The following is a 27,801-nucleotide window of genomic DNA, read 5'->3' as shown; positions in this document are numbered from 1 at the left end:
TCATCTCTCCCCGACAAAAGACCGCAAAATCCCTGCTCCCAGACCCACAAGAAAAAACAACATGCCTCTCATTGGATAGCACTCATTCCAAAGCCCCATTATCTCCTGTCATAACCCAAACATTGCTGCTACAGAGAAACCATTACTTTAGCAGTGAAACATTATAGAGAGGCCATTACATTAGCAGTGAAACTGAAAAAAAAATAATACTGAGAACCTGAGTTATAAAGGGTCATTAAATGTGAGTCTGTAGGTCAGAGAATCAGCTCTAAGTAGTGGTGAATGACACAATTAGGAATTTTATTGCGACTTGTTCAAGTGCTGTTTGCAAGATTAAGAGAAAACAGTTTTGGGCTCTGAGGTTGTTTGGAAAAAAATAACCAATAGCAGCTATTACTTTGCATAAACCAGAAAGCAAAGTACAAACGTTTGTACATTTGTTTACCTTACCAACATCTGTCAATACTGTTAAAAGTCAAAGCTTTTATTTGTTCATGTACTCCAGCCAGTTGTAAAGTGGGGGTTTACAGTTTTCTAAACTTGTATGTACTCTCTTCAGTTTTGGATGATTTATTCATTTAAGACCTATAGACATTGGGGCAGAATTAGGCCATTCAGCCCATCGTGTCTGCTCTGCTATTCCATCATGACTGATTTATTATCACTGGCAAACCCATTCTCCTGCCTTCTTCCCTTATTAATGTCCTTACTAATCAGGAACCCTTCTTTAGTTATCATGTTCTTCTTCAAGTTTATGGTCAATCAACCGTACACATGTATACAACAAAACAATATTCCTCTGGGACCAAGGTGTAAACACAGTACATATATCACATACAATGCATAAAGTAATATTAACACAATAGTATTAATAGATAATAAAAATATTCTTGTGATGTACAAGTTGACAAAAAGGTCATATATAACATATAGTTAAATATACAACAGTATACTGCTACTGGCGCTGTCATAAAAAATGTGTACTGGATGGTGGCAGGGTTTTCAGAAGTCTAACCACCTGGGGGAAGAAGCTGTTACCCAGCCTACCAGTCCTTTTTCTTAGACCTTCCCCCTCAATGCATTCTGCAGCCATCTGTAGCAATGACTTCCACAAATTCACCATCTTCTTGCTAAAGTGTTTGCAAGTCAGTGAGGTTAATTATGTTTCAGTGCTGTGAATCTACACTGGTTGATGTTAGCCATTAACTTTAACAGAAGTTGTGTAGTCCGGTTCTCATCTCTTTTTGGGGGGGAGAGAGATCTCGAATTGCATTTGTTTTCAAAACCAAAAAGGAATTACTTCTACCTTTAATTTATGTAGAAACCTTCAGTAAAACGTTTATAAATTGAGAAATCATGTTTCTATTTTCTCGGACTGATTTGATCTAATAAATTGCATCAGCGCAATCTTAATTTCTTCAGTAAAAAAAAAACTTCCTTTATTGCAAACAGCATGTTTTCACAATCATTAATCTGAAACGAAGGTTGCACGTGGGGTTTCTCCAATGTTATGGTCTTAAAACTCTACCTTGCAGATATTTTCTTAAGCACTCATAATGCAACAATGTTATACCATAAGTTTGCATCTCAGAATTTTGTAAGGTCTGTACTTGGGAGAAGAAGAGGAAGTGTGGTTAAACTTATACTTTGAGGTTTGGCTATTTCTTTGCTGACATTCAAGATGGTCGTGTTACATTCGTAATGATCCTATTGCATCAGTTCCATTTTCAGATGAGATTAACATTAATGTTTTTACGATTAGCTTTTATTTACTACATGGACAGTGAAACCTGCAGTGAAATGCGTTGTTTGTGTTAGGGTTATGGGCAGCCCGCAAGTATTGACACACCCCTGGCTCCAATATAGCATGTCCACAACTCCGTAACCCTGATCAGATTTCCTTGGAATATGGGAGGAAACCAACGCAGTCTCGGGGAGAATGTATCAACTCCTAACAGAGGGCGGTAGGAATCAAAGTCCCATCAGTGGCTGCCAGTGCTGTAACGCAATTATGCTAAACATGACGCTACCACGCTGTCTCTTGACGTTCAAGTTCAAAGCTGAACAGCAATGTTCACAGAGGGATATTGGGGTCCTAAGTCCAGCGCTCCCTGAAAGGGCTGCACAAGTTGATCTTCAGACTTATAGATAATTGGGCAATTTTCCAGGGAAGGTGGGACCTGTTCCGGCGGGATAGTTTACATCTGAACTGGAGGGGGACAAATATTCTTGCAGGTAGGTTTGTTAGAGAGGCTCCAGTGAATTTAAACTAGATACAAGGGGGGAGGGGAACCAGAGTGTAGGAACAGATGTAGGGGAGAAGGAAGAAAAAGGAGATAGTAAAGTTGTTTGCACCGTCAGTGATAAACAGAGAGTAAGAGGTGGAAAATTTCTTAAATGCATTTATTTTAATGCTAGGAGCATTGTAAGAAAGGTGGATGAGCTCAGAGCATGGATTGATACCTGGAAGTATGATGTTGTAGCTATTAGTGAAACATGGTTGCAGGAGGGGTGTGATTGGCAACTAAATATTCCTGGATTTCGTTGCTTCAGGTGTGATAGAATCGGAGGGACAAGAGGGGGAGGAGTTGCATTGCTTGTCAGAGAAAATATTACAGCGGTGCTTTGGCATGATAGATTAGAGGGCTCGTCTAGGGAGGCTATTTGGGTAGAATTGAGGAATGGGAAAGGTGTAGTAACACTTATAGGGGTGTATTATAGACCACCTAATGGGGAGCGAGAATTGGAGGAGCAAATTTGTAAGGAGATAGCAGATATTTGTAGTAAGCACAAGGTTGTGATTGTGGGAGATTTCAATTTTTCACACATACACTGGGAAGCCCATACTGTAAAAGGACTGGATGGTTTGGAATTTGTAAAATGTGTGCAGGATAATTTTTTGCAGCAATACATAGAGGTACCAACTAGAGAAGGGGCAGTGTTGGATCTCCTGTTAGGGAATGAGATAGGTCAGGTGACGGAGGTTTGTGTTGGGGAGCACTTCGGATCCAGTGATCACAATGCCATTAGTTTCAATATAATTATGGAGAAGGATACGTCTGGACCCAGGGTTGAGATTTTTGATTGGAGGAAGGCTAACTTTGAGGAGATGCAAAAGGATTCGAAAGGAGTGGATTAGGACAAATTGTTTTATGGAAAGGGTGTAATAGAGGTCATTTAGAGGTGAAATGTTGAGGGTACAGAATCTTTATGTCCCTGTTAGGTTGAAAGGAAAGGTTAAAAGTTTGAGAGAGCCATGGTTTGCAAGGGATATTGGAAACTTGGCTCGGAAAAAGAGAGATATCTATAATAAGTATAGGTAGCATGGAGTAAATGAGGTGCTCGAGAAATATAAAGAATATAAAAAGAATCTTGAGAAAGAAATTAGAAAAGCTAAAAGAAGATACAAGGTTGCTTTGGCAAGTAAGTTTCTACAGTTATATTAATAGCAAAAGGATAGTGAGGGATAAAATTGGTCCCTTAGAAAATCAGAGTGTACAGCTATGTGTGGAACCAAAAGAGATGGGGGAGATTTTGAACAATTTCTTTTCTTCTGTATTCACTAAGGAGAAGGATATTGAATTGTGTAATTTAAGGGAAACAGGTAGGGAAGTTATGGAAACTATGATGATTAAAGAAGAGGAAGTACTGGCACTTTTAAGGAATATAAAAATGGCTAAGTCTCCGGGTCCTGACAGGATATTCCCTAGGACCTTGAGGGAGTGTAGAAATAGCAGGGGCTCTGACAGAAATATTTCAAATGTCATTAGAAATGGGGATGGTGCTGGAGGATTGGCGTATTGCTCATGTTGTTCCATTGTTTAAAAAGGGTTCCAAGAGTAAACCTAGCAATAATCGGCCTGTAAGTTTGACGTCAGTAGTGGGTAAATTAAAGGAAAGTGTTCTTTGAGATGGTATATATAATTATCTGGATAGACAGGTTCTGATTAGGAACAGTCAACATGGATTTGTGCGTGGAAGGTCATGTTTGACAAATCTTACTGAATTTTTTGAAGAGGTTACTAGGAAAGTTGACGAGGGTAAAGCAGTGGATGTTGTCTATATGGACTTTAGTAAGGCCTTTGACAACGTTCCACACAGAAGGTTAGTTAGGAATGTTCAATCGTTAGGTATTAATATTGAAATAGTAAAATGGATTCAACAGTGGCTGGATGGGAGACGCTAGACAGTAGTGGTGGATAACTGTTTGTCAAGTTGGAGACCGGTGACTTGTGGTGTGCCTCAGGGATCTGTACTGGGTCCAATGTTGTTTGTCATATACATTAATGCTCTAGATGATGGGGTGGTAAATTGGATTAGTAAGTATGCAGATGATACTAAGATAGGTGGTGTTGTGGATAATGAAGTAGGCTTTCAAATCTTGCAGAGAGATTTAGGCCAGTTAGAACAGTGTGCTGAAAGATGGCAAATGGAGTTTAATACTGATAAGTGTGAGGTGCTACATTTTGGTAGGACTAATCAAAATAGGACATACATGGTAAATGGTAGGGCATTGAAGAATGCAGTAGAACAGAGGGATTTAGGAATAATGGTGCATAGTTTCCCGAAGGTGGAATCTCATGTGGATAGGGTGGTGAAGAAAGCTTTTGGTACGCTGGCCTTTATAAATCAGAGCATTGAGTATAGGAGTTGGGATGTAATGTTAAAATTGTACAAGGCATTGGTATGGCCAAATATGGAGTATTGTGTACAATTCTGGTCACCGAATTATAGGAAAGATGTCAAAAAAATAGAGAGAGTACAGAGAAGATTTAATAGAATGTCACCTGGGTTTCAGCACCTAAGTTACAGAGAAAGGTTGAACAAGTTGGGTCTTTATTTTTTGGAGCGTAGAAGGTTGACTTGATAGAGATATTTAAAATTATCAGGGGGATAGATAGAGTTGACGTGGATAGGCTTTTTCCATTGAGAGTAGGGGAGATGCAAACAAGAGGACATGAGTTGAGAGTTAGGGGGCAAAAGTTTTGGGGTAACACAAGGGGGAACTTCTTTACTCAGAGAGTGGTAGCTGTGTGGAAGGAGCTTCCAGGAGAAGTGGTAGAGGCAGGCTCGATATTGCCATTTAAAGTAAAATTGGATAGCTATATGAACAGGAAAGGAATGGAGGGTTATGGGCTGAGTGCAGGTTGGTGGGACTAGGTGAGAGTAAGCATTCGGCACGGACTAGAAAGGCCGAGATGGCCTGTTTCCGTGCTATAATTATTATATGGTTATATGGGTGTTTTAATAAAAAGGCGTATTGCATGCTGGACTTTATTAGTCAAGACATGGAGTTCAAGCGTCAAGCAGTTATGTTCTAGCTCTAAAAAACTGGCTAGGCTGCATATGGAATATTGCATTCAGTTATGGGAAGGATATGGAGGATTTGAAGAGGATGCAGAAGGAACTTAACAGGGTGCTACCTGAATTAGAAGAGGGTGGATAAACTTGATTTATTTTCTTTTCTGGAGTGGTGGAGGCTGGAAGGAAACCTGTTACAGTTTTATAAGATTATGAGGTATATAGATAGAGTGGGCAGCAGGGTCATGATGTCTAATACGAGAAGATAGCAATTAAGGTGCGAGGGGATAAATTTAAGAGACATATAATAAAGAGTAGGACAAAGAACAATAGAGCACAGTACAGACAATTGATTGCAGTAAAAGTACACCTCTATCTGGAGGGTCTAACCGCTGGTGAGTCAGTATCCTGGGAAAAACTACACCATGAAGACATAAGAATACTCCAAGCAACTCTGCGAATAGGTTATTGAAAAACACAAGTCTGGAGATGGATACAAGAAAATTTCTAAGTCACTGAATATCCCTTGGAGTGCAGTTGTCAATCATCAAGAAATGGAAAAAATATGGCACAGCTGTAAATCTGCCTACAGCAGGCCATCCTCAAAAACTGAGTGACCGTAGAAGAAGGGGACTAGTGAGCGTGGCCACCAAGAGACCTGAGACAGCTGTGGAGGAGTTACAAGCTTCCGTGGCTGAGATGGGACAGACTGTGCATACAACTGTTTCCCAGGTGCTTCACCAGCTGCAGCTTTATGGGAGTGAGGCAAAGGGAAAGCTACTGTTGAAAAAACTTCAAATGAAACTCGGCTAGAGTTTGTTAGAAGGCATGTGGGAGACTCTGAAGTCAGCTGGAAGAAGTTTTTGTGGTCTGATGAAACCATCAGACTAAATGCTATGTTTGGCATAAGGGAAACACCATGCATCATCAAAAGTACACTGTGTCTACCTTGAAGCATGGTGGTGGTTGTATCATGCTGTGGAGATGCTTCACTGCAGCAGGCCCTAGAAGGCTTGTGATGGTAGAGGATAAAATGAATTCAGCAAAATACAGGGAAATCCTGGAGGAAGATCTATTACAGTCTGCAAGTGAGCTGCAACTTAGGAGAAGATCTGTTTTCCAGCAAGACAATGGCCCCAAGCATAAAGCCAAAGCTAACAGGAATGGCTTAAAAACAACAAAGTTCATGTCCTGGTGTGACCAAGTCACCTGAATCCAATTGCAAATTTGTGGCTGGATTTGAGAAGGGCTGTTCACTCACAATCCCCATGCAATCTGACAGAGCTTGAGTGGTTTTGTAAAGAAAAGTGGGGAAAAATTGCAGTGTCCAGATGTGCAAAGCTGATGGAGACCTATCCACACAGACTCAAGGCTATAATTGCTGCCAAAGGTACATCTACTAAATACTGACTTGTACAATCAATATTTTTTCATTTTACATTTGTTATTAATTTAGATTACTTTGTAGAGGTCTGTTTTTACTTTGACAGAAAAGAGTTGTTTTCTGTTGATCAGTGTCAAAAAAAAGCCAAATTAAATCCACTGTGATGCAATGTTCTATTTGATCTTTTACTGATCCTCTTGTAGTTACAAGTCTGTAGATTTATTGAGTATGCCCACAGCAAAATGAATTTCAGAGTTGTATGTAGTGACATATATGTACTCTGATTATAAAATTTTGTCTGAACTTTGATCTTGGCCTCCACAGTTGTGTGTGACAATGAATTCCATAGATACACCACCCTCTGGCTTAAGAAATCTCTCCCTTCTCTGTTATAAAAGGAGGTCCTTCTATTTTATCGCTGTGCTAATTGGTGCTGGACTCTCTCACTGTATGAAATATCCTGTCCATGTCCACTCTATCTAGGACTTGCAATATTCAGTAGGTTTCATCTCATTTTTTAAACTCCAGCGAGTACAGTCCCAGGGCCATCAAATGTTCGTCATACGGTATATTATCTCTTCAATCCCCGGGATCATCTTTGCAAGTCTCCTCTGGTTCCTTTCCAATACCCAGCACATCTTTTCTTATATGTAAGGCCCAAAAATTGATTGCGATATTCCAAATATGGTCTAACCAGTTCCTTATATAGCCTCAGTATCACATCCTCACTTGTATATATATCCAGCCGTCTAGACCAAGCATTGAATTAAACAGCTTTGTATAATCAACATTTCTGTATTAGTATCTCGTTTTTCAGCATTGATATTTTATTTCCTTTCTGTCTTCTACTGGTTATTTCATATTTATTTCATCTCATCTGCTGAGTTCCTCCAGCATTTTGTGTGTGCTACTTAATATTTGTTTCTCATAGAAATTTACTTTATCGACGTTAATTTGAACAAGACAGCTCTGTACAATTTCTAATGGCAGAAATTTAATATTGAAAATATGCAATGTTCCAACCTTACTGTTGGAAACCTGCATTCTTGTTTTCCACTTGTATGTAATTTCATGCAAATATATTGAGGGTGGCTGGATCTGCCCATTTTGAGTGCTGTCCCTCTGCACAGGGGCAGGCCACACAGTCTCCCCTCTCCGGCAGCAAAGTGATCCCAGCAGTGATCAAAAGGCGGGCAGCCACCACTCCCCTCTGCACTGAAACAGTCTGTAACATCCAAATGATGATTTCCTTCATGGTTTCCCTGCTCTGGAAACAGAATCAACTCAGTTTAACATATTGTGCCAGAAATGTATGCAATGCCCACTGCAGCTCAGCTTCAGAGTCATCGAGGTTCAAAGGTCTATTTATTATCAAAGTATAAAACTCTGAAATTCTTCTTCTTCAGATAGCCACGGACCCAGGAAAGAAAAGAACAGCAGCATGATCCTCAACCCACAAATCTCCCCCACACAAAAAAAAACAAAAGAACCAGGCACATTGACCCCCCCCCCACAAAATCCCCCACCACTTCACAAAAAAAATGAGAAAGATCGAGCAAAATAACATAGGATATAAAAACTCTTAAGACTGAAAAAATGTCCATAGTCCAGGTCCACATCCATATCCAAAATGCAGGAAACCTGGGTAACATTCTCTGGGCACAGGGGCAGGCCACACAGTCTTCCCTCTCCGGCAGCAAAGTGATCCCACCAGTGATCACCACTCATCTTCCGCATTCGCCTCACTGTTTCAGTCTCCCTCGTCCCTTAAATTGGTAAACAACAGAAGTTTTAATTGGCAAAATGGAGTCGAATATCGTTTTGCGTTCTGTCCCTGTCCCGCAGTCTTCTCACCACGACGTTCACGCTTGCTACTGCTGCCTCCTGGAATCATCCTGGAGACTGCAGATAAAAAACAGATGTAAAAGACGTAAAAGAAGAGAAATAAATAATTTCACGGTCCATGCAGAAGATGTCAACTGTGGGAGCATTGTATGTACGTGCCATCTTGATTGGAAATGTACCAAAGTCTCTTGATTTCCCTGCTCTTGTCAAAGTTGCTGCTTTGGATTAGTTCATAAATTTCTGGACAGAAGTGGAAGCGAAGAATAAATGAACCAGTTGTTAACAGGCTTGTAATACCACATTTGGAATATCATGATCAGTTTTGGTCATCCTGTTATAGGAAAGATGCTATGAGGCTGGAAGGAGTGCTGATATTTACAGGGATGTCGTTGTGATTCAACGGACTGAGTTACTGCACATAAAGAGTTGAGCAGGTTGGAATATTTTTCACGGAATGCATGTGAATGACAGGTGATCTTATGGAGTTGAATAAATTCATAAATGCCATAAATAGGATTATCTGCAGACTCTTTTCCCAGAGCTGGGGAACCAAGAACTAGAGGCCAAGAACGTGAGGACCAAATTTTTCACCGGGAGGGCAGTCTGTATTACTAATGAGCTACCAGAGGAATGGCTCAGGCAGGTACATTAAAAGCATTTAACAGGTGCATGGAAAGGTTCGGGTGGGTTTGGCCAAACATCGGCCCAGGAGCCTCATCATTTGACCAATTGGATGAATTAACTAAACGCATTCTATGTTGGAACTAAACAATGATTTATCGCCAGAGGAATTTTGGAGGAAAAGACTGGCTGTCTTGGGTGTGTGATTCGAAAAAGTGAGAGATAATTCATGCTATTGTGCCCTTTTTTTTTCAGCTTGAGAAAGTAATAGCAAAACAGCTGCTGAGTTCCGTGGTGCATTCAACTGAATAAGTTCTTTGGTAGTTGTGTCAGTGGAGAGTGTGGATAAATTTTCATTGAGAACTTGGAATGTTAATTTGCTGTAAGCAGGAGTCTGTTTGGATGTGTTATTTGAGGGTTTTTCCTCATTTTTCGCTGCTTGAAAGCCAGGTTCCTTTTCATTTTCAACTTCAGTTGTTTGACGAAAGCCTTGCACAGGAGGAAGTAGATGACTGGATCGAGGCAAACGTTGGATACACACAGGAGCAGTGTGAGATCCTTTGCATAGTATAGTCTATTGCTCATGGAACAGTCATCTGCGGGCAATTGGCTTTTTTCGTACGGGACCCTGATAAATTGGTATGGCACAAAGCAGATGAAGAAGACACCCAGAATACTGAAAATGTTACGGTTTGCTTTCTTTACCAGGGTTCTAGAGTCCTTCTGAAATTTCTGTTTGGACCAATATAACTTCTTTAAAATGGCTAAGTAACACAGAGTGAGAAGGAGAAAAACAACCCAGAAAATAACTTGGCATTTGATAATTATAACCTCGTGCCAAGTACGCCCAAAATCACTTTTCAAGTTTTTGCAGTTTGCAGTAGTTACGGATGTGGGGTCCACGTTGGTCAAAATTACATTTGGCAGGGCAAAGCTCAACTCGAAAACCCAGCAGCCCACACTGATCACCTTGGCAACCGTTACTTTCTGCAGGAAGAGATTTTTTTGAGGCTGAACAATCTTCAGGTACCGGTCGAGGCTGATCAGGCCGAGGAACATTATACTGACATACATGCTGCTGTAGAACACAATGGCAGAGTAACGACAAACAAATACTTCCAACTGTATTGTTTGGAGGGGTGCATCAGAGAGGATTTTAAACGGAAGTGTAACTACCATCAGCAGGTCAGCTGCCACAGTGTTCTTGAGGTAAATCACAAAGCTGGACTGACTTGCTATTTGGCAGAAGATCCAGGCAGCTAGTACGTTCAGCACGAATCCTCCGATGAAGACTATGGAGTATAAGAGAGGAATGGCCACTGTCGTGACAGTGGGGTCACGCAAATTGTGGCAGTTCAGGTTCCTTGAAGAGTCTGTGCTGTTGTCCATTTCTGAGCAATGAAAAATTAGAAATGGTTAATGTTTTAGAGAACTTAAGAATGGAATAGAAGAAGTCAGAGTAATACAGCAAGGAGATAGGCACTTCTACCCATAGAGTGTACACTGACCATCATGGAACTGTTTACATCGCTCTTACATTAATTCCATTTCATGTGGCTTGATTTGCTTGACCTGTTGAGCATTTCCAGTATTTCCACTTGTTTTTTAGATTTGCAACTTAGAACTCAGAGCTTAGAACATGGAGCTTGGAATCTGGAACATGGAACCTACTCTGAACATGGTACCTACTCTGAACATGGTACTTAAAACATGGAGCAGCACACACACAAAATGCTGGAGGAACTCAGCAGGCCAGGCAGCATCTATGGAAAAAGTACAGTCAACATTTCAGGCCAAAACCCTTTGGCAGGACTGGAGAGAAAATGCTGAGGAGTAGATTTGAATGGTGGGGGGACGAGAGTGAAACACCAGGTGATAGGTGAAGCTTGGAGGGGGAAGGATGAAGCAAAGAGCTGGGATGTTTATTGGTGAAAGAGACAGATGGCTATGGAAGAAAGAAAAAGGAGGGGGGGAGGGGTTGAACACCAGGGGGAGGTGATGGGTGGGCAAGGGGATAACATGAGAGATTGACAAGAGAATGGGAAATAATGAAGTGGGGGGAGGCATTACTGAAAGTTTGAGAAATCGATGTTCATGCCATCAGGTTGGAGGCTACCCAGAGTATGAGGTGTTGTTCCTCCAACCTAAGTGTGGCCTTATCCTGACAGTGGAGGAGGCCATGGCTGGACATATCGGAATGGGAGTGGAAAGTGGAATTAATATGGGTGACCACTGGGAGATCTTGCTTGTTCTGGCAGATGGAGCGTAGATGCACGGTGGAGCAGTCTACCAATCTACGTCGGGTCTCACCGATATAGAAGAGGCCACACCGGGAGCACCAAGCACGATATATGACAAGATCACAAGACAAAGGAGCAGAAGAAGGTCATTCAGCCCATCGAGTCTGCTCCGCCACTCCACCACTCCACCATGAGCTAAACTATTCTCCTATCTAGTTCCAGTTTCCAGCTTTTCCCCATACCTCTTGATACCCTGACTAATTAGATACCTATCAATCGCCTCCTTAAACACCCTCAATGACCGGGCCTCCACAGCTGCATGTGGCAACGAATTCCACAAATCCACGACCCTATGGCTAAAAAAAATTCTCCTCATCTCTGTTTTAACTGGGTACCCTCTAATTCTAAGACTATGCCCTCTTGTCCTGGACTCACCCACCAAGGGAAACAGCCTTTCCACATCTACTCTGTCCAACCCTTTCAACATTTGAAATGTTTCTATGAGATCCGCTCTCATTCTTCTATACTCTAATGAATACAGTGCAAAAGCCGACAAATGGTCCTCATATGTTAGCCCCTGCATTCTAGGAATCATCCTTGTAAATCTTCTCTGAACTCTCTCCAACATCAGTACATCCCTTCTAAGATAGGGGGCCCAAAACTGCTACAATATTCCAAATGAGGTCTCACCAGTGCCCCATAGAGCCTCATCAACACCTCCTTACTCTTATACACTATTCCTCTTGAAGTGAATGCCAACATAGCATTCGCTTTCCTTACTGCCGATCCAACTTGGTGGTTAGCCTTTAGGGTATCCTGCACGAAGACCCCCAAGTCCCTTTGCACTTCCGAGTTTTGAATTTTCTCCCCATCTAAATAATAATCTGCCCGATTAATTTTTCTTCCAAAATTAATAACCGTACATTTCTCAACATTGTATCTCATCTGCCATTCCTTTGCCCACTCTCCTAAACTGACCAAATCTCTCTGCAACCTTTCCATCTCTTCAACACTTCCTGTTCCTCCACCTATCTTGGTGTCATCCGCAAAACCACAAAACCATTTAATCCATAGTCTAAGTCGTTGATATACATTGTAAAAAGAAGCGGCCCCAACACCGACTCCTGCAGAACACCACTAGTAACCAGCAACCCATCAGAATAGAATCCCTTTATTCCCACCCTTTGCTTTCTGCCTTTCAGTCAATGCTCCACCCATTTCAATATCTTTCCTGTAATTCTAGGGGCTGTCATCTTATTAAGCAGCCTCTTATGCGGCACCTTATTGAAGGCCTTTTGAAAATCCAAATACACAACGTCCACAGCCTCTCCCTTGTCAATCTTATTTGAGATTACCTCAAAAAATTCCAAAAGGTTGGTGAGACAGGATCTTATCTTCATGAAACCATGCTGGCTTGGGCCTATCTTGTCATGCACCTCGAGGTATTTCATAACCTCGTCCTTGAGGATCGACTCCAATAACTTTCCAACTACCGATGTCAGACTAATAGGTCTGTAATTTTCTTTTTGCTGCCTCCCTCCTTCCTTAAACAGCAGAACTATATTTGCGACTTTCCAATCCTCTGGAACCATGCCAGAGTCTATTGATTCCTGGAAGATCATTTCCAATGCCTCCACAATCTCCAAAGCCACCTCCTTCAGAACCCATGGGTGCACCTCATTCGGTCCGGGAGACTTATCTATTCTTAGTCCATTTAGCTTGCCAAGCACTTTCTCTCTAGTAAACTTGACTGTACCTAATTCTATTCCCTGAGACCTCTGGCTATCAGGTATGTTGCTAATATCTTCCACAGTGAAGACTAATGCAAAATACTCATTTAGTTCCTCTGTCATCTCTTTGTTGTCCATTGTAATTTCTCCAGCATCATTTTCAATTGGTCCCATATCTACTCGTGTCACTCTTTTACTCTTCATATATTTAAAAAAAACTCTTAGTATCCTTTTTTATGTTAATTGCCAACTTTCTTTCATAATTCATCTTTTCTTTCCTAATGACTTTCTTAGTTTCCTTCTGTATTTTTTAAAAGTCGTCCATATGACCTGAACAGACTTACAGATGAAGTGTCACCTCACCCGGAAGGATTGTTTGGGGCCCTGAATGGCAGTGAGTGCAGAGGTGTAGGGGCAGGTGTGTCACTTGTTGCTCAGATTTCCAGCATCTGCAGATTTTCTCGTTTGTGACTTAAAACACTGGATTTAGATTATTGAACGATACAGCATAGGGGCAAATGCTCCTGCCCATGGCATCAGTGCTGAATGTGATCCCAATTCAAACTAATTCTATCTATTTGCACATTCTTAGCATGGAGAAAAAAAGGGAGGCAAACTCATAGAAGTTTATGGATAAGGTGGACGGTCGTAGTCTTTATCCCCAGGAATCAGGAATCAGCAATTCAGAAATAGAGGGTACTGATGCAAGATAAGGGAAGAGAGATTTAAAAGAGTCCTGATGGGTTCCTTCCCTTGCACTGCCTGTGCAAGGGAGGATTTCATCTGAGTCCTCTCATATCCCAAACACAAATAGGACAGTGAGGGCATTAATTGCCGTAAGTTACCATGGCTCTGTGGCTAGTTGGTAGAATCTGAATGGTGTTGGGAATGTATCGAGAATGTATTCTCTCTAAAGATGTTGAGAGTGGGGAACGAGCTGCCAGTGGATATGGTAGATGCTGGTTCAATTGTTACATTTAAGATAAGCTTGATTAGGGTTTTTAGTGAAATGGTCCAGATGCAGATGATGGAATTAGGCTGAAGATAGAGTTCTTATGGACTAGATAGATGAAATGGTCTGTTTTTGTGCTGTGACACTCTATGACTCTGTGAACAGAAATATGACTCAGTGATGATTGACATTAACTTGATGGGCTAAATGGCCTATTTCTTGCTGTCTGAACCAAGGAAGTCAAGAAAATTCTGCAGATGCTGGAATTCTGAAATAAAAAAACAGAAAATATTGGAAAAACTCAGCTAGTCAGGAAGGAGAGACTGACTATAATGGCTGAGGCCATGAGAACTGGCGACGTCTTTCTTCTTCCTGAACTGTGAATGGAGCTCTTGAGCATATTTCATCTAGTTTCTGTAACCCTGCTCTCACCCCTCCCCTGGACGGAATAAGGATGGCATTCTCCAGGCCTGCACCTTCCATCCATCAGCTGCCATGTTCTATATTCTTTCTGCCATGTTCAATGAGATCGCTTCCTGGTCTGTTTTGAGTGAGGCAACAGTCTCCCAATATTGATCAACAGAAACAAGTGCATAGACATCTCCTCATCATTTTCCAAATGTTTCATTCGTCTACATAATTCCCTTACACTATCCACCTTTCTACCTCTCTCCACACCTCTGTTTGAAGGATGATTTCTAGCTCTTCAGCAGTCACGACACAACCCACTTCTCCCTTTTTTTCCTTCACATACCCTCTCCATCCCAACCGTGACTTCACCGTAACCCAGTTACAAGCCTGGATCATCACGGGTCCATTTATTGGACTGTACAGTAGCTGTCACACAGCATGTGCTCAGAAAAGAGTGAAAAACCTTTTCTTCCTGTACCATCCAGACAGATCTTGTAAAATGTAATTACCTTGAAGTCGTAAAATGGCAGATACAGTGTTACAGTTGCTGGGAAAGTACGGTTCAGGTAGGCAGCTCTGTATTGATTGGACCATAAACCTTATCTGGCATAACCAGCTATGCTTTAGTCAAGAAAACTGAAGTTCACCATGATGCATTTGGGAAAGAAATGGAACCTGCATCTAATGATTCTTAAAGTATAAAATAATTAGTTAACCCACAGGTTCTACCCCCAAGTTCTGTTCACTTCCATGATTTTCTCTTTCTTGAGCCTGCCCCACACCATAGCCTGCACCCTGTTTTGAATTGCTTTAATATACCAATAAGTGCATTAAGCAGTATTTTAAGATCTGAGTTTACAATACATGCAAGTCCAAATCCTCATAACCAGGATCCTTGTACAGTCTAGTTTTCAGTCGTAGTTTTTGCAAGCTGGAAGCTTTTGAACTGGTTCCTTACATGTCTAAATGTGCTATTTTTGGATGTTGTTATGCATATTGAAAGGGTTCTACCAAATATGTTAAATTCTGTTTTCTTTTGTCTGGCGTTAGATTCTGTTTTTCTATTTAAAACCTACTAATATGTATTTCCAGTTTACTGATTATGAATGTAGATCTGATCGTGTCGTCTCCATAAAGGGCTTGATTTTGACCCATTATTTTGCGTGCATGTAAGCCAGCAAGTAATAGTTTCCTTGTTGTGTTTTTAACTTTTGTTCTGACAATAACTGATTTGTTTGTTTGTTTTTTTACATTAAAACAATTGAAAGCCCATCACTTACTTCAGTCCTTGTGTCAAGATATCCTTTCTGAAGTTTCTTTTTCCAGTGTTGTAAATTCTAGCCCTTGCAAGTTAGTCTTAACACTCGTGGCCTCCTGGAGAGTATGTCGTCTCTTGTACTTTAGAGAAGTTACTCAGCAAATAAATATCAGAAAATGTGTGGCAATTTTGTCACCCTCAAACAATCATGAAGATTTTGGGGAAGTTGTTATTACATCAACATTGTGTGTTGTGAAATCTAATTCAGCATTCACTGTGGTTGTGTGTCCAGGTACAAATTTGACTTCTCGTGTTGTCCACACAAAGTTTATTTGACCGTAATGCCGTAAGACATAGGAGCAGAATTAGGCCTTTCAGCCCATCCAGTCTGTTCTGCCACTTGATCATGGCTAATTTATTACCTCTGCCAACCCCATTCGCCTGTCTTCTCCCCATAACGTTTGATGCCCTTATTAATCAAGAACCAATCAGCTTCTGTTTTAATTATACCCAAGACTTGGCCTCCACAGCCGTCAGTGGCAATGAATTCCACAGACTCACCGCCGTCTGTCTAGAGAAATTCTTCCTGTCACGTACCCCATAACAGGTTAAAGAACCAGCAGAAATGGAAAACACTTTGGAGTCTGGTAGTGCTATTGACTAATACTATTTATTAGTAACTACGCAATACAGTAATATAAATTCAGATATATCAAACAGTTTAGCAAAGATTGTATGTATATAAGTGTGGAAATATAGAAACCAAGCTTTTTCAAGCCTAGGGATAAATAGATACAGTCTTACGATGATGGGTAAAGTTCAGTTCAGTTCGTGGTATGGAGTTGAGTAGTGATGGAGAGAGAGAGGTGTTTGATTCTTCAGGTGAGCTGATGCCGTCAATCTTCCTGTTGTCCTCTGAAACTTCTAAGTTAGCCAAACTTGACCAACTTAAGAGCATCGTCTTCGAGTGATAGTCTACCAACCCAGGCAAGGGTTAGACACACTAGTAGACTCCACAGGGTCGCTCTTTCACGCACTAATAATAACAGATCGATACCTTGTGATCGATCCACAGTCCCACACTCGTGGGCACCTAAACAAGATAGTGGAAACTTCACCACACCCTTGTGCGTCTGCGTGTCCTTCCCTGTGAAACAACCAATTACGCTGGTTTAAATACTGTTGTGCTGAACGCCAGTTGTCCATCAAGCAGCTCCTCCCTTCTCTCTCTGTAGGAACTTAGAAGCTGCCAGTGTCCTTGCAGAAATTCCAAACAAACTGTGAGCACTTCGCCTCTCTCTCTCTCAATAACAAGGTGTCTGTGTTGGACATCTCTATCTCTCTCTCTCTCTCTTTTTGAAAAGCACAGTTCATAGGGATAATTCAGGATCCCATTACATTCCTCATTCTGTTCTGAAGGGACTTCCTTGTATTCTGAGGCTCTGCCCTCTGGTCCTAGACTACCCAACTGCAGGAAACATTCTATTCATGTCCACTCTGTTCATACTCCTGCATTCTCCTGGGTTTCCTAATGCATCCTGAAGTGGGATTGGTTGATAGTTAACTAGCCGCTGTAAATTGTCCCTATATTCAGATGTGTGTGAAAATATAACTACTGCAGAGGGAATTCGAATTCAACTAATTTAAGGCTGTCTGAGGAAAGCTGCTTTATGAGGTGAGTGGCTGAGTCTGGCAGGAATTGTTGAGGCGAAGGAACGGATTATAGACTTCAGGAGAGAGAAACCAGAGGTCGATAAGCCAGTCCTCTTTGGAGAATCAGACATAGAGAGGGTTAGCAACTTAAAATTCCTGGGTGATACTACTTCAGAGGACCTGTCCTGGACCCAGCATAGAAATGCAATTGCAAGGAAAGTACAGCACCTCTACTTCCTCAGGAGTTTGCGAAGATTCGACGTGACATCTAAAACTTTGACAAACTTCTCTAGATGTGTAATGGAGAGTGTATTGACTGGCTGCATGGTGGCCTGGTAGGGAAAGATCAATGCCTTTGAACAGAAAATCCTACAAAAGGTAGTGGATTAGGCCCAGTTACATCACAAGTAAAGCCCTCCCAACCGCTGAGTGCATCTACATGAAACACTGTCACAGGAAAGCAGTACAGTACCAATCAACGGAGATCTGCACCACCCAGGCCCTTTCTTGCTGCTGCCTTCAGATAGGATGTACAAGAGCCTCAGCACTTTCAGCAGCAGTTTCAAGAACAGTTACTGCCCTTCGACCATCAGGCTTTTGGACAAGGAGGATAACTGCAATCACTTGCCCATCCATTGAGATGTTCCCACAACTAATGATCTCACTTTAAGGACTCTTTATCCTGTTACTTCAAGTTCTCATTATTTATTGATAGATAGATAGCTACTTTATAGATCCCAAAGGAAATTAACGTGTCACAGTAGCATTACAAGTACACAGATATACAAAGATTACAAGAGAAGTAAGAAAGAATAAAAAATTCTTTTTGTTCTATTATATTATTTTTGTTCTAAATAACTAAATTGCTATTTATTTATATGCATTTGCACAGTTTCGCTTCTGGTTGGTCTTTCATTGATCCTTTTACAGTTACTATTCTATAGATTTGCTGAGTACACTTGCAGCAAATGCATCACAGGTTTGTATGTGGTGACATGTATGTTTTCTGATAATAAAATTTATTTTGAACTTTGAGAATATGGAAACAATAAAGTGGTATTTGGTTATGGTTGAAGTAACTTGAGTACTTAATGGTTGGCATGAACTTGGTGGGCCAAGTGTCAATTGACAGTGCTCTGGCTGCTTCTCTTCTCTTCGGTATTCACCAATGAGAGGGAGCTTGATGATGGTGAGGACAATATGAGTGAGGTTGATGTTCTGGAGCATGTTGATATTAAGGGAGAGGAGGTGTTGGAGTTGTTAAAATACATTAGCATGGATAAGTCCCCGGGGCCTGACGGAATATTCCCCAGGCTGCTCCACGAGGCGAGGGAAGAGATTGCTGAGCCTCTGGCTAGGATCTTTATGTCCTCATTGTCCACGGGAATGGTACTGGAGGATTAGAGGGAGGCAAATGTTGTCTCCTTGTTCAAAAAGGTAGAAGGGATAGTCCAGGTAATTATAGACCAGTGAGCCTTACGTCTGCGGTGGGAAAGCTGTTGGAAAAGATTCTTAGAGATAGGATCTATAAGCACTTAGAGAATCATGGTCTGATCAGGGACAGTCAGCATGGCTTTGTGAAGAGCAGATCATGTCTAGTAAGCCTAATAGAGTTCTTTGAGAAGGTGACCAGGCATATAGATGAGGGTAGTGTAGTGGATGTGATCTACATGGATTTTAGTGAGGCATTTGACAAGGTTCCACATGGTAGGCTTATTCAGGAAGTCAGAAGGCATGGGATCCAGAGAAGTTTGGCCAGGTGGATTCAGAATTGGCTTGCCTGCAGAAGGCAGAGGGTCGTGGTGGAGGGAGTACATCCAATTGGAGGATTGTGACTAGTGGTGTCCCACAAGGATCTGTTCTGGGACCTCTACTTTTCGTGATTTTTATTAATGACCTGGATGTTGGGGTAGAAGGGTGGGTTGGCAAGTTTGCAGACGACACAAAGGTTGGTGGTGTTGTAGATAGTGTAGAGGATTGTCAAAGATTGCAGAGAGACAGTGATAGGAAGCAGAAGTGGGCTGAGAAGCGGCAGATGGAGTTCAACCCGGAGAAGTGTGAGGTGGTACACTTTGGAAGGACAAACTCCAAGGCAGAGTACAAAGTAAATGGTAGGATACTTGGTAGTGTGGAGGAGCAGAGGGTTCTGGGGATACATGTCCACAGATCTCTGAAAGTTGCCTCACAGGTAGATAGGGTAGTTAAGAAAGCTTATGGGGTGTTAGCTTTCATAAGTCAAGGGATAGAGTTTAAGAGTCGCGAGGTAATGATGCAGCTCTATAAAACTCTGGTTAGGCCACGCTTGGAGTACTGTGTCCAGTTCTGGTCGTCTCACTATAGGAAGGATGTAGAAGCATTGGAAAGGGTACAGAGGAGATTTACCAGGATGCTGCCTGGTTTAGAGAGTATGCATTATGATCAGAGATTAAGGGAACTAGGGCTTTACTCTTTGGAGAGAAGGAGGATGAGAGGAGACATGATAGAGGTGTACAAGATATTAAGAGGAATAGGTAGAGTGGACAGCCAGTGCCTCTTCTGCAGGGCACCACTGCTCAATACAAGAGGACATGGTAAGGGGTGGGAAGTTCAAGGGGGATATTAGAGGAAGGTTTTTTACTCAGGGAGTGGTTGGTGCATGGAATGCACTGCCTGAGTCAGTGGTGGAGGCAGATACACCAGTGAAATTTAAGAGACTACTATACAGGTATATGGAGGAATTTAATGTGGGGGGTTATATGGGAGGCAGGGTTTAAGGGTCAGTACAACATTGTGGGCTGAAGGGCCTGTACTGTGCTGTACTATTCTATGTATGTAAACTGAGGTCTGCCTGAGTTGACACTTTCTACCCTGAGATTCCTGAAAATGGGAACTGTCCAGCTGCTGCCCTAGATGGACTGCCTTGAATACTCCGATAGTGCTGAGGGAACAAACTAAGCTCAATAAAAATATTAAATTTAAGAAGAAGATAAAAATAAATGGCTTCATTTTCTTTTCATTTCTCTATAACTGGAGTTGTAAACTGGGTTCATATATTTCTTAATACTTGGTTATCGTATAGAACTACTTTTTTTGAGAAAAACACCTCTGTTCAATCTCTAATGATGTTCACTGAATATCAAAGACTTCATGCAGTCTTCCTACCTTAATGCAGTTGTATTGAAATTTACAGACTTCTTCTCCTTCTGCATGTGTATCTAGTATTGTTGGGCTTGTCCATCTTGAGTCCTCTCCCTCTGTTTTGCACTGAGACATCAGAGTCATGATTTCCTTCATAGTTTTCATGCTCTTCAAGCTAAATGAGCTCATATTGTGCTGAAGCGTGTGCCATGCCCTGTGCAGCTCCGCCTCAGAATCACTGAAGTTCACGTGTCAGAGTCTCTTAATTTCTTAACTTCCTCACTCAGACAAAAGCGTTATCTTGGAACATTTAATAAATTACTGGACTGAAAAGAGAGGATTCAATAGATCCAGCTTTGAGTACATCTACAAGGAGCAGGACATGCTCTCTTCTTATTACTGCCATAAGGAAGTCAGTAAAGGAGCCTCAGAACTCTCAGCGCTAGATTGAGGAACGGTTATTACCCCTCAACCATCAGGGTCTTACACCAGAGGGGATAACTTCACTCAACTTCACTTGCCCCATCACTTGTTCCCACCACCTGTGGCCTCATTTTCAAGGACTCTTCAGCAAATTTTCTCAATATTCATTGTTTATTTATTTATTATTATTTGTTTTCCTTTTTCGTATTTGCAGTTTGTTGTCGTAACATAGCCCGTAACTGGGTTGCCAAACCAGCAGAAATGGACCACTTAGTTGGAGTCTGGATTACTGGAACTAAGAAAGTTTTATTAAAGAAATAAGCAACACAGTACTCTAATCATAAGGATATAAATATAACAGGTTAGCAATGATAAAACACACATGTACACAGAACTAGGATAATAGGATCAATCAAGCTCTATCGCAGTCTCGGGGTAAAATGATCAGTCTCAAGTGACACAGAGTTCAGTTCAGTTTAGTTCAGTTCGCAGTAATCGTTGTTGTGCCGTTGGGGGGGGGGAGAGAGAGCAAGCGAATGATGATATTCAAATCGGATTCAAACAGACCTTTGATATTCCTCGCAGTTAGCTTTCAGGCGAGCCCTTTGTAATGTCTTCTGAGGTCACCGACTGTGATCCCTCCGTTCCAGATACGATCATTCTTCTGCGGTGAACCCGGCACCCAGGCAAGGGTGGACACACACACCAGGTTCTCGCTGATCGTACCTTTCCACCATGTGCGTCTATGGTCGGTCCCGCAACCAGACCTCCAAAACTTCCACCAACTGGTGGGGGGGGGGGCACAACGCACTTCCAGGGTCTCATTATCTCGTGGTGTCATGGTGTGTCCCTTGCCTTAGCGAAACTGTTCCTTTTATCCCCCTGCTGGGGTATCGCCTGTCCATCAAACTTCGAACAGTTCAGGTTCAAAGCAACCGGTCTGACAATACTCGGAACTGTGTCTCTTTTCGTTAATCTCTCTCGTCTCTCATTAACATTTGGAATGTTTCTCTCTCTGTCTCTCTTATCAGCATCAATCTTCTGATAACTTGGTCTTTTGGTCACATTGTCTTTTGCACAGTGGCCATTTGACCATCTTTGCTGTGTGTGTCTTTTTCATTGATTCTGCTGTGTTTCTTTGTATCTACTGTGAATGCCCACAAGACAATGAATCTCACGGTAGTATATGGAGACATATATGTACTTTAATAATAAATTTGCTTTGAACTTTTTCAACTTTGAAACTGACGTAAAAGACCAGTGATGCCATATTTGAAGTATTGTGTTCATTTTTCTTTAGAGATAGAGCACAGTACAGACTCTTCTGGATCATAAGCCCACACTACTCAGTTACACCAATGTGTCCAATTAACTCGCTAACCTGTACATCTTTGGATGGACTCTGAGCACCATGAGGAAACTCACACAGTCACAGGGAGAACGTACAAACTCCTTACAGACAGCAACAGGAATGGAAACCAGGTCACAGGCAATGTTGTGTTGTTATACTAACCACTACGCTACCGTGCCACTCTGTTTTAATGGAAAGATGGTTTTGAGGTGAGAAAGTGTGTAGAAGGTAATTACGAGGATGTTGCTGAGACATGAGGGTATTTAGTTATCCAGAAAGGTCTTTTCAATACTGCAGGTGAAGGAGGAGTGATCCTATTGAGATGAGGGACATTATTAAGATCAATGCATGCAATGTTTTTCTCAGGGTTGTTGAATCAAGGGCTGGACAACATAGATTAAGTTGAGAGGGCCGACAGTTAATAAGAACATGAGGGCAATTTTTTCACCCAGAGCATGGTTGTTATATAGAATGAGTCAGGTACATCAATGACATTTAGTAGGTACTTAGACAGATATGTGGATTGGAAAGATTTGCATATGAGCCAAGCACTGGCAAATGGGACTAGGTGAGATGGAAATCCTGTTTGGCAAGGAGCAGTCAGCCAGAAAGTCCCGATTCCATATCGTATCACCACTTGGAAGTTCAGGTCAGGCCAAGATCAGATCAGTGAATTATGAAAAAGTGCTAATGGACCGAATTCCTTGTTCCTTTTTCATTCTGACTTTTTGGTGGTATCTGACATTGAATTAATGATGTGTAAAATTATCAAATCACTTTGCTTTCTGTTGTAAAGTCCTGTCGGTGAAGTTGCTGGGGGGCACTTTCCTCTCAATGGCAAACAGGAGTACATTTTGGTGCCAACAAATGGTATTGTTTATTTAACGATAGATGGTGATCTACTGACTTGTACCTTTCTCCATCATTATTTGAGATATGGGAGGAATTAATACAGGAAAGAAATGATGAGTTATTACCAGAGGAATTTTTGGAGGAAAAATTCTCCAAATGTGCATTTGAGGAAGTGACAGAAATTTCATGATATTGATGTTCATCCTGAGAAGCGTAGCATTCAAACTTCTGATGAGTCCTGTGGTAGGTTCATCTCCATAGGTTCCTTTGTGTCGAAGGTGAGCTGGGGAGTATTGGAATTGATCTGTTCAGCTAACACTTTACTGCAACCAGTGGTTTGGATGGAGGTGTTGCTTGACTGCGGCCTGTTCCTCCCTTCACTGATTTTGATTTTCCGACTTCTCTCCGCTCTCAACTTTCTGCACAGCTGTCTGGTGAAGGCCTTGCTCAGGAGGAAGTAGATGACTGGATCGAGGCAAATGTTGAATGCACACAGGAGCAGTGTGAACTCCTTTGCATAGTACAGATTGTTACTTGTTACACAGTTTTCATTGGCTGATCGGTACTTGTCGTACGGGATCCTGATAAATTGGTACGGCACAAAGCAGATGAAGAAGACAGCCAGGATACTGAAAATGTTACGGTTTGCTTTCTTTACCACACTGACAGAGTCCCTCTGAAATTTCTGTTTGGACCAATATAATTTCTTTAAGATGGCTAAATAACACAGAGTAAGAAGGAGAAAAACAATCCAAAAAATAACTTGGTATTTGATAATTATAATCTTGTGCCAAATACGCCCGATGTCACTTTTCAACTTCATGCAGGCACCTGCAGTTTCAGGTGTGGGGGCCTTGTTGGTCAAAATGATACTCGGCAGGGCAAAGCTCATTACAAACACCCAGCAGCCCACACTGATCACCTTGGCAACCGTTACTTTCTGCATGAAGAGATTTTTTTGAGGCTGAACAATCTTCAAGTACCGGTCGAGGCTGATCAGGCCAAGGAATATTATACTGACATACATGCTGCTGTAGAACACAACAGCTGTGTAACGACACACAATGGCTTTCAACTGCCAGGTCCCAAACGGTGTATCAGAGAGGATTTTAAATGGAAGTGTAACTACCATCAGCAGGTCAGCTGCCACAGTGTTCTTGAGGTAAATCACAAAGCTGGACTTATTTGGAACATAGCAGAAGATCCAGGCAGCCAATACGTTCAGCAGGAATCCTCCGATAAAGGCCATGGAGTATAAGAGAGGAATGGGCACTTCGGTCACAGTGGGGTTACGCAAATAGCGGCAGCTCAGATTCGTCGACGAGCCTGTGGTGTTCATTTCTGAATCAGTGAAAGAAAAAGGGAATGAAAATGGAGGAAATGGATCAAATGCATCCAAAATTTATAATATCATAGTGAATGGAGGAGTCATCGAGGTTTACAACAATGAAACTGGCTCTTTGCCCCACAACATCATAAGCACTGGCCCTCGTAGTATCCAGGTCATCATCAATGAGCGATGACTCAGAAGGCCGGCATCCATCGTTAAGGACCCCCATCACCCAGGTCATGCCTTGTTTTCATTGCTACCTTAGGGACAAAGGTACAGAACCCTGAAGACACACACTCAACGATTAAGGAACGGCTTCTTCCCCTCTGCCATCCAATTTCTGAATGGATATTGATGCCATGAATACTAACTCACAACTTTTATTTTCCTATTTTTGCATTTCTTATTTCATTTAACTATTTTATTTATATATAGTGTAATTCACAGTTTCTTTTCTAAATTTGGACATTATCTATTGCATTGAACTGCTGCCGCAAAGTTAACAAATTTGACGACACATGCCAGTGATATTAAATCTGATTCTGGTTCTGGTTCTGAGATTCTACACCGGCCTTTGATCAGCCATTTCCATTTGATCCACATTCATCCCATCTTATGTGGCTTGACCTGTTCGGTACTTCTAGGATTTCTTTTCTTAGTTTAGATTTGGACGTTAAAAAACAGAAAGCACAGCAGAGACATAACCTTCCGTGCTGAAATCTGTGCCAATCACATTGCCAATTGAAAACACTCCCATCTGGCAGAGCATAGTCAGTAATCCTAAGTATATGCCTGTTCATATATCTTACTAAGTGCTTGTTAAACATTGTTGCCATATCTGCATCCTGTGTGTTCCCTGGTAGTGCATTCCAGGCATCCAATACGCTGTATGTTAAGATAATTGTTTGTGAAACTCCTTCAAAGCTTCTATCTCTCACCTAAAGACCATAAGATACTGGAGCAGAGTGAGGCCATTTGGCCCATTGAGCCAGCTCTGCCATTTCATCATGACTGATCCATTTTCCCTCTCAGTCCCAGTCTCCTTCCTTCTCCCCTGAATCCTTGATCTTTCAAGAAATGGTTCTGGAAGACGGGAAAATTGCAAATGGTACTCCAGTCTTCAAGAAGAGAGAGAGAGAGAGGCAGAAAAAAGTAAGTGATAGATCAGTTAGTCTGAACTCAGTGGTTGGAAAGACTTTGGAGTCGTTTGTTAAAATGTGGTTTTAAGGGACTTAGAGGCACATGATAAAACAGGCCATAGTCAGCATGGTTGATAGAGATTTAGAAGATTATAAGGTTAGCAGGAAAGAGCTTAAGTATGAAATTAGGCTAACCAGAAGGGGCCATAAGAAGGTCTTGTTGGACAGGATGAAGGAAAACCCCAAGGCATTCTTCAAGTATGTGAAGAGCAAGAGGATAAAACGTGAGAGAATAGGACCAATCAAGTGTGAAATTGATGACACTGAAAAAGAGTGTATGGAACTGGAGGAGATGGCAGAAGTACTTAATGAGTACTTTGCTTCAATTCATTGAGGAAATAACAGCTGTTATTTCTTCATCCGTAATAGCAGTTTCTAATGTTAACCATTCTTTGGGTGATAATTTTGGAAAGTTCAATTTCCTTAAAAAGTCATGCATGATGTTGGGATCATGAGGAAAATCAGAATGGTATAAAGAGGTACAAAGTCCTTGAAAAGTTTTGCTTACCTCGTCATGATCAACTTGAGATCCATTACCAACCTGATTTTCCCAATCGACCTGCGTGTTAAAATCTCCCATGACTGCCATAACATTGCCCTTTTGACTCGCCTTTTCTATTTCCTGTTGTAACCTGTGGTCCACGTCCCAGTCACTTTTGGGAGGCTTTTGGTATGTAATTGCCATCAACATCCTTTTACCCTTGCAGTTTCTTAACTCAACCCACAAGGATTCAATGTCTTCTGATCCTATGTCACATCTTTCTACTAATTTGATGCCATTCTTTACCAGTAGAGCCATATCACCCCCTCTGCCTACCTTCCTATCCCTCCGATATAACGTGTAACCCTGGACGTTCAGCTCCCAACTACAACCATCCTTCAGCCACTATTCAGTGATGGCCAGAACACCATACCTAGCAATCTGTGATAGTGCAACAAGATCATCCACCTTACTTGTATTACTACGCACATTTAGATACAACACCTTGAGTACTGTATTTGCTGTCCTTTCTGTTTCTGTATCCCTAATGATTTGATACTCAGCCTGTTGGCTGCAACTAGGTCCATCACCTGCTTGCCCTTCCTGACAGTCTGACTGCACACTATCTTTGCTTGGTTTACCAGCCGTCCTATCTTGAGTCCCTTCACTCTGGTTCCCACCCCCTGCCAAGTTAGTTTAAACCCTCCCCGTCAGCTCTAGCAAACCTGCCCATGAAAATATTGGTCTCCCTCGGGTTCAGGTGCAACCCGTCACTAAAACAGGTCATACCTCCCCCAGAAAAGATCCTAATTATCCAAAAACCTTGACCGACGGAACCAAATCAAAATTCATCTCCACAATGTTCCACCAGTCCACATAGTTCCCAGAAATGGACCATCTTTTTCTCCCCTCCACTTGCAGGATGGTGTCTACTAGTTTCCTGACCCTCAGCAGTAGTGATGTTGTTCACTTCTCCCTTTTTCTCCCCATCCTAGCTCCGAACTCACTGCAACTCTGTTACAAGCCTTTACACTGAAACAGTCTTTAAGATCCAAGTGATGATTTTTTTTCATAGCTTCTCTATTCTGGAAATTTCCTTTCTTTGTTTTCTTTGTTTTATTCTTCTCACATTTGATTCAACAACAGTTACAGAGAATGTGCAGGCAAGCAATTCTGCATTGACTAAACACTGAAACTGTTGTCCTCATGTCTACAACAGCTTGAGCCATAGAGTAGTACAGCATAGAAATAGGCCTTTTGGTCCATCTAGTCTGTGCTGAACCACTTAAATTGCCTACTCCATCAACCTGCACTGGGACAATAGCTGTCTATACCCCTACCCATCCATGTACCTATCCAAACTTTCCTTAAACATTGAACTCAAGCTCACATGCACCACTTGTGCTCGCAGCTCGTTCCACACTCTCACAACCTCTGAGTAAAGAAGTTTCCCGTCATGTTTTCTTTAAACTTTTCACCTTTCACCTTTAACCCATGACCTCTGGTTGTAGTCCCACTCAACCTCAGTGGAAAAAGCCTACTTGCACTTACCCTATCTAAACCTCTCTTAATTTTGTATACCTCTATCAAATCCCTTCTCAATCTTCTATGTTCCAAGGAATAAAGTCCTAACCTATTCAATCTTTCCTTATA

The 27,801-nt window shown here is 41.7% G+C and overlaps 2 protein-coding genes and 1 pseudogene across 5 annotated transcripts in view; 1 reads left to right on the top strand and 2 right to left on the bottom strand.

Annotated features, from left to right (window-relative positions):
• The window catches only part of LOC134345137 (mediator of RNA polymerase II transcription subunit 12-like protein), a 709,294-nt gene that overhangs the window by 377,436 nt on the left and 304,057 nt on the right, over positions 1-27,801 (top strand). The gene's annotated exons all lie outside the window — the stretch shown is intronic.
• On the bottom strand, positions 9,275-10,540 carry LOC134345139 (P2Y purinoceptor 14-like; annotated as a pseudogene).
• The window catches only part of LOC134345141 (P2Y purinoceptor 14-like), a 40,151-nt gene continuing 32,040 nt past the window's right edge, over positions 19,691-27,801 (bottom strand). For all 3 annotated transcript variants that reach the window (XM_063045341.1, XM_063045343.1, XM_063045342.1), the window contains one exon: positions 19,691-24,479. In XM_063045341.1, the coding sequence (XP_062901411.1) occupies positions 23,359-24,477 (1,119 nt within the window). In that variant the 5' untranslated portion in view covers positions 24,478-24,479 and the 3' untranslated portion in view covers positions 19,691-23,358. The remainder of the gene's footprint in view (positions 24,480-27,801) is intronic.

Source organism: Mobula hypostoma, chromosome 4 (assembly GCF_963921235.1).
Source record: "Mobula hypostoma chromosome 4, sMobHyp1.1, whole genome shotgun sequence".
In the NCBI taxonomy this organism is placed as follows: Eukaryota; Metazoa; Chordata; class Chondrichthyes; order Myliobatiformes; family Myliobatidae; genus Mobula; species Mobula hypostoma.
The sequence above is the reverse complement of the archived record's forward strand: the minus strand, read 5'-3'. Positions and strand labels throughout refer to the sequence as shown.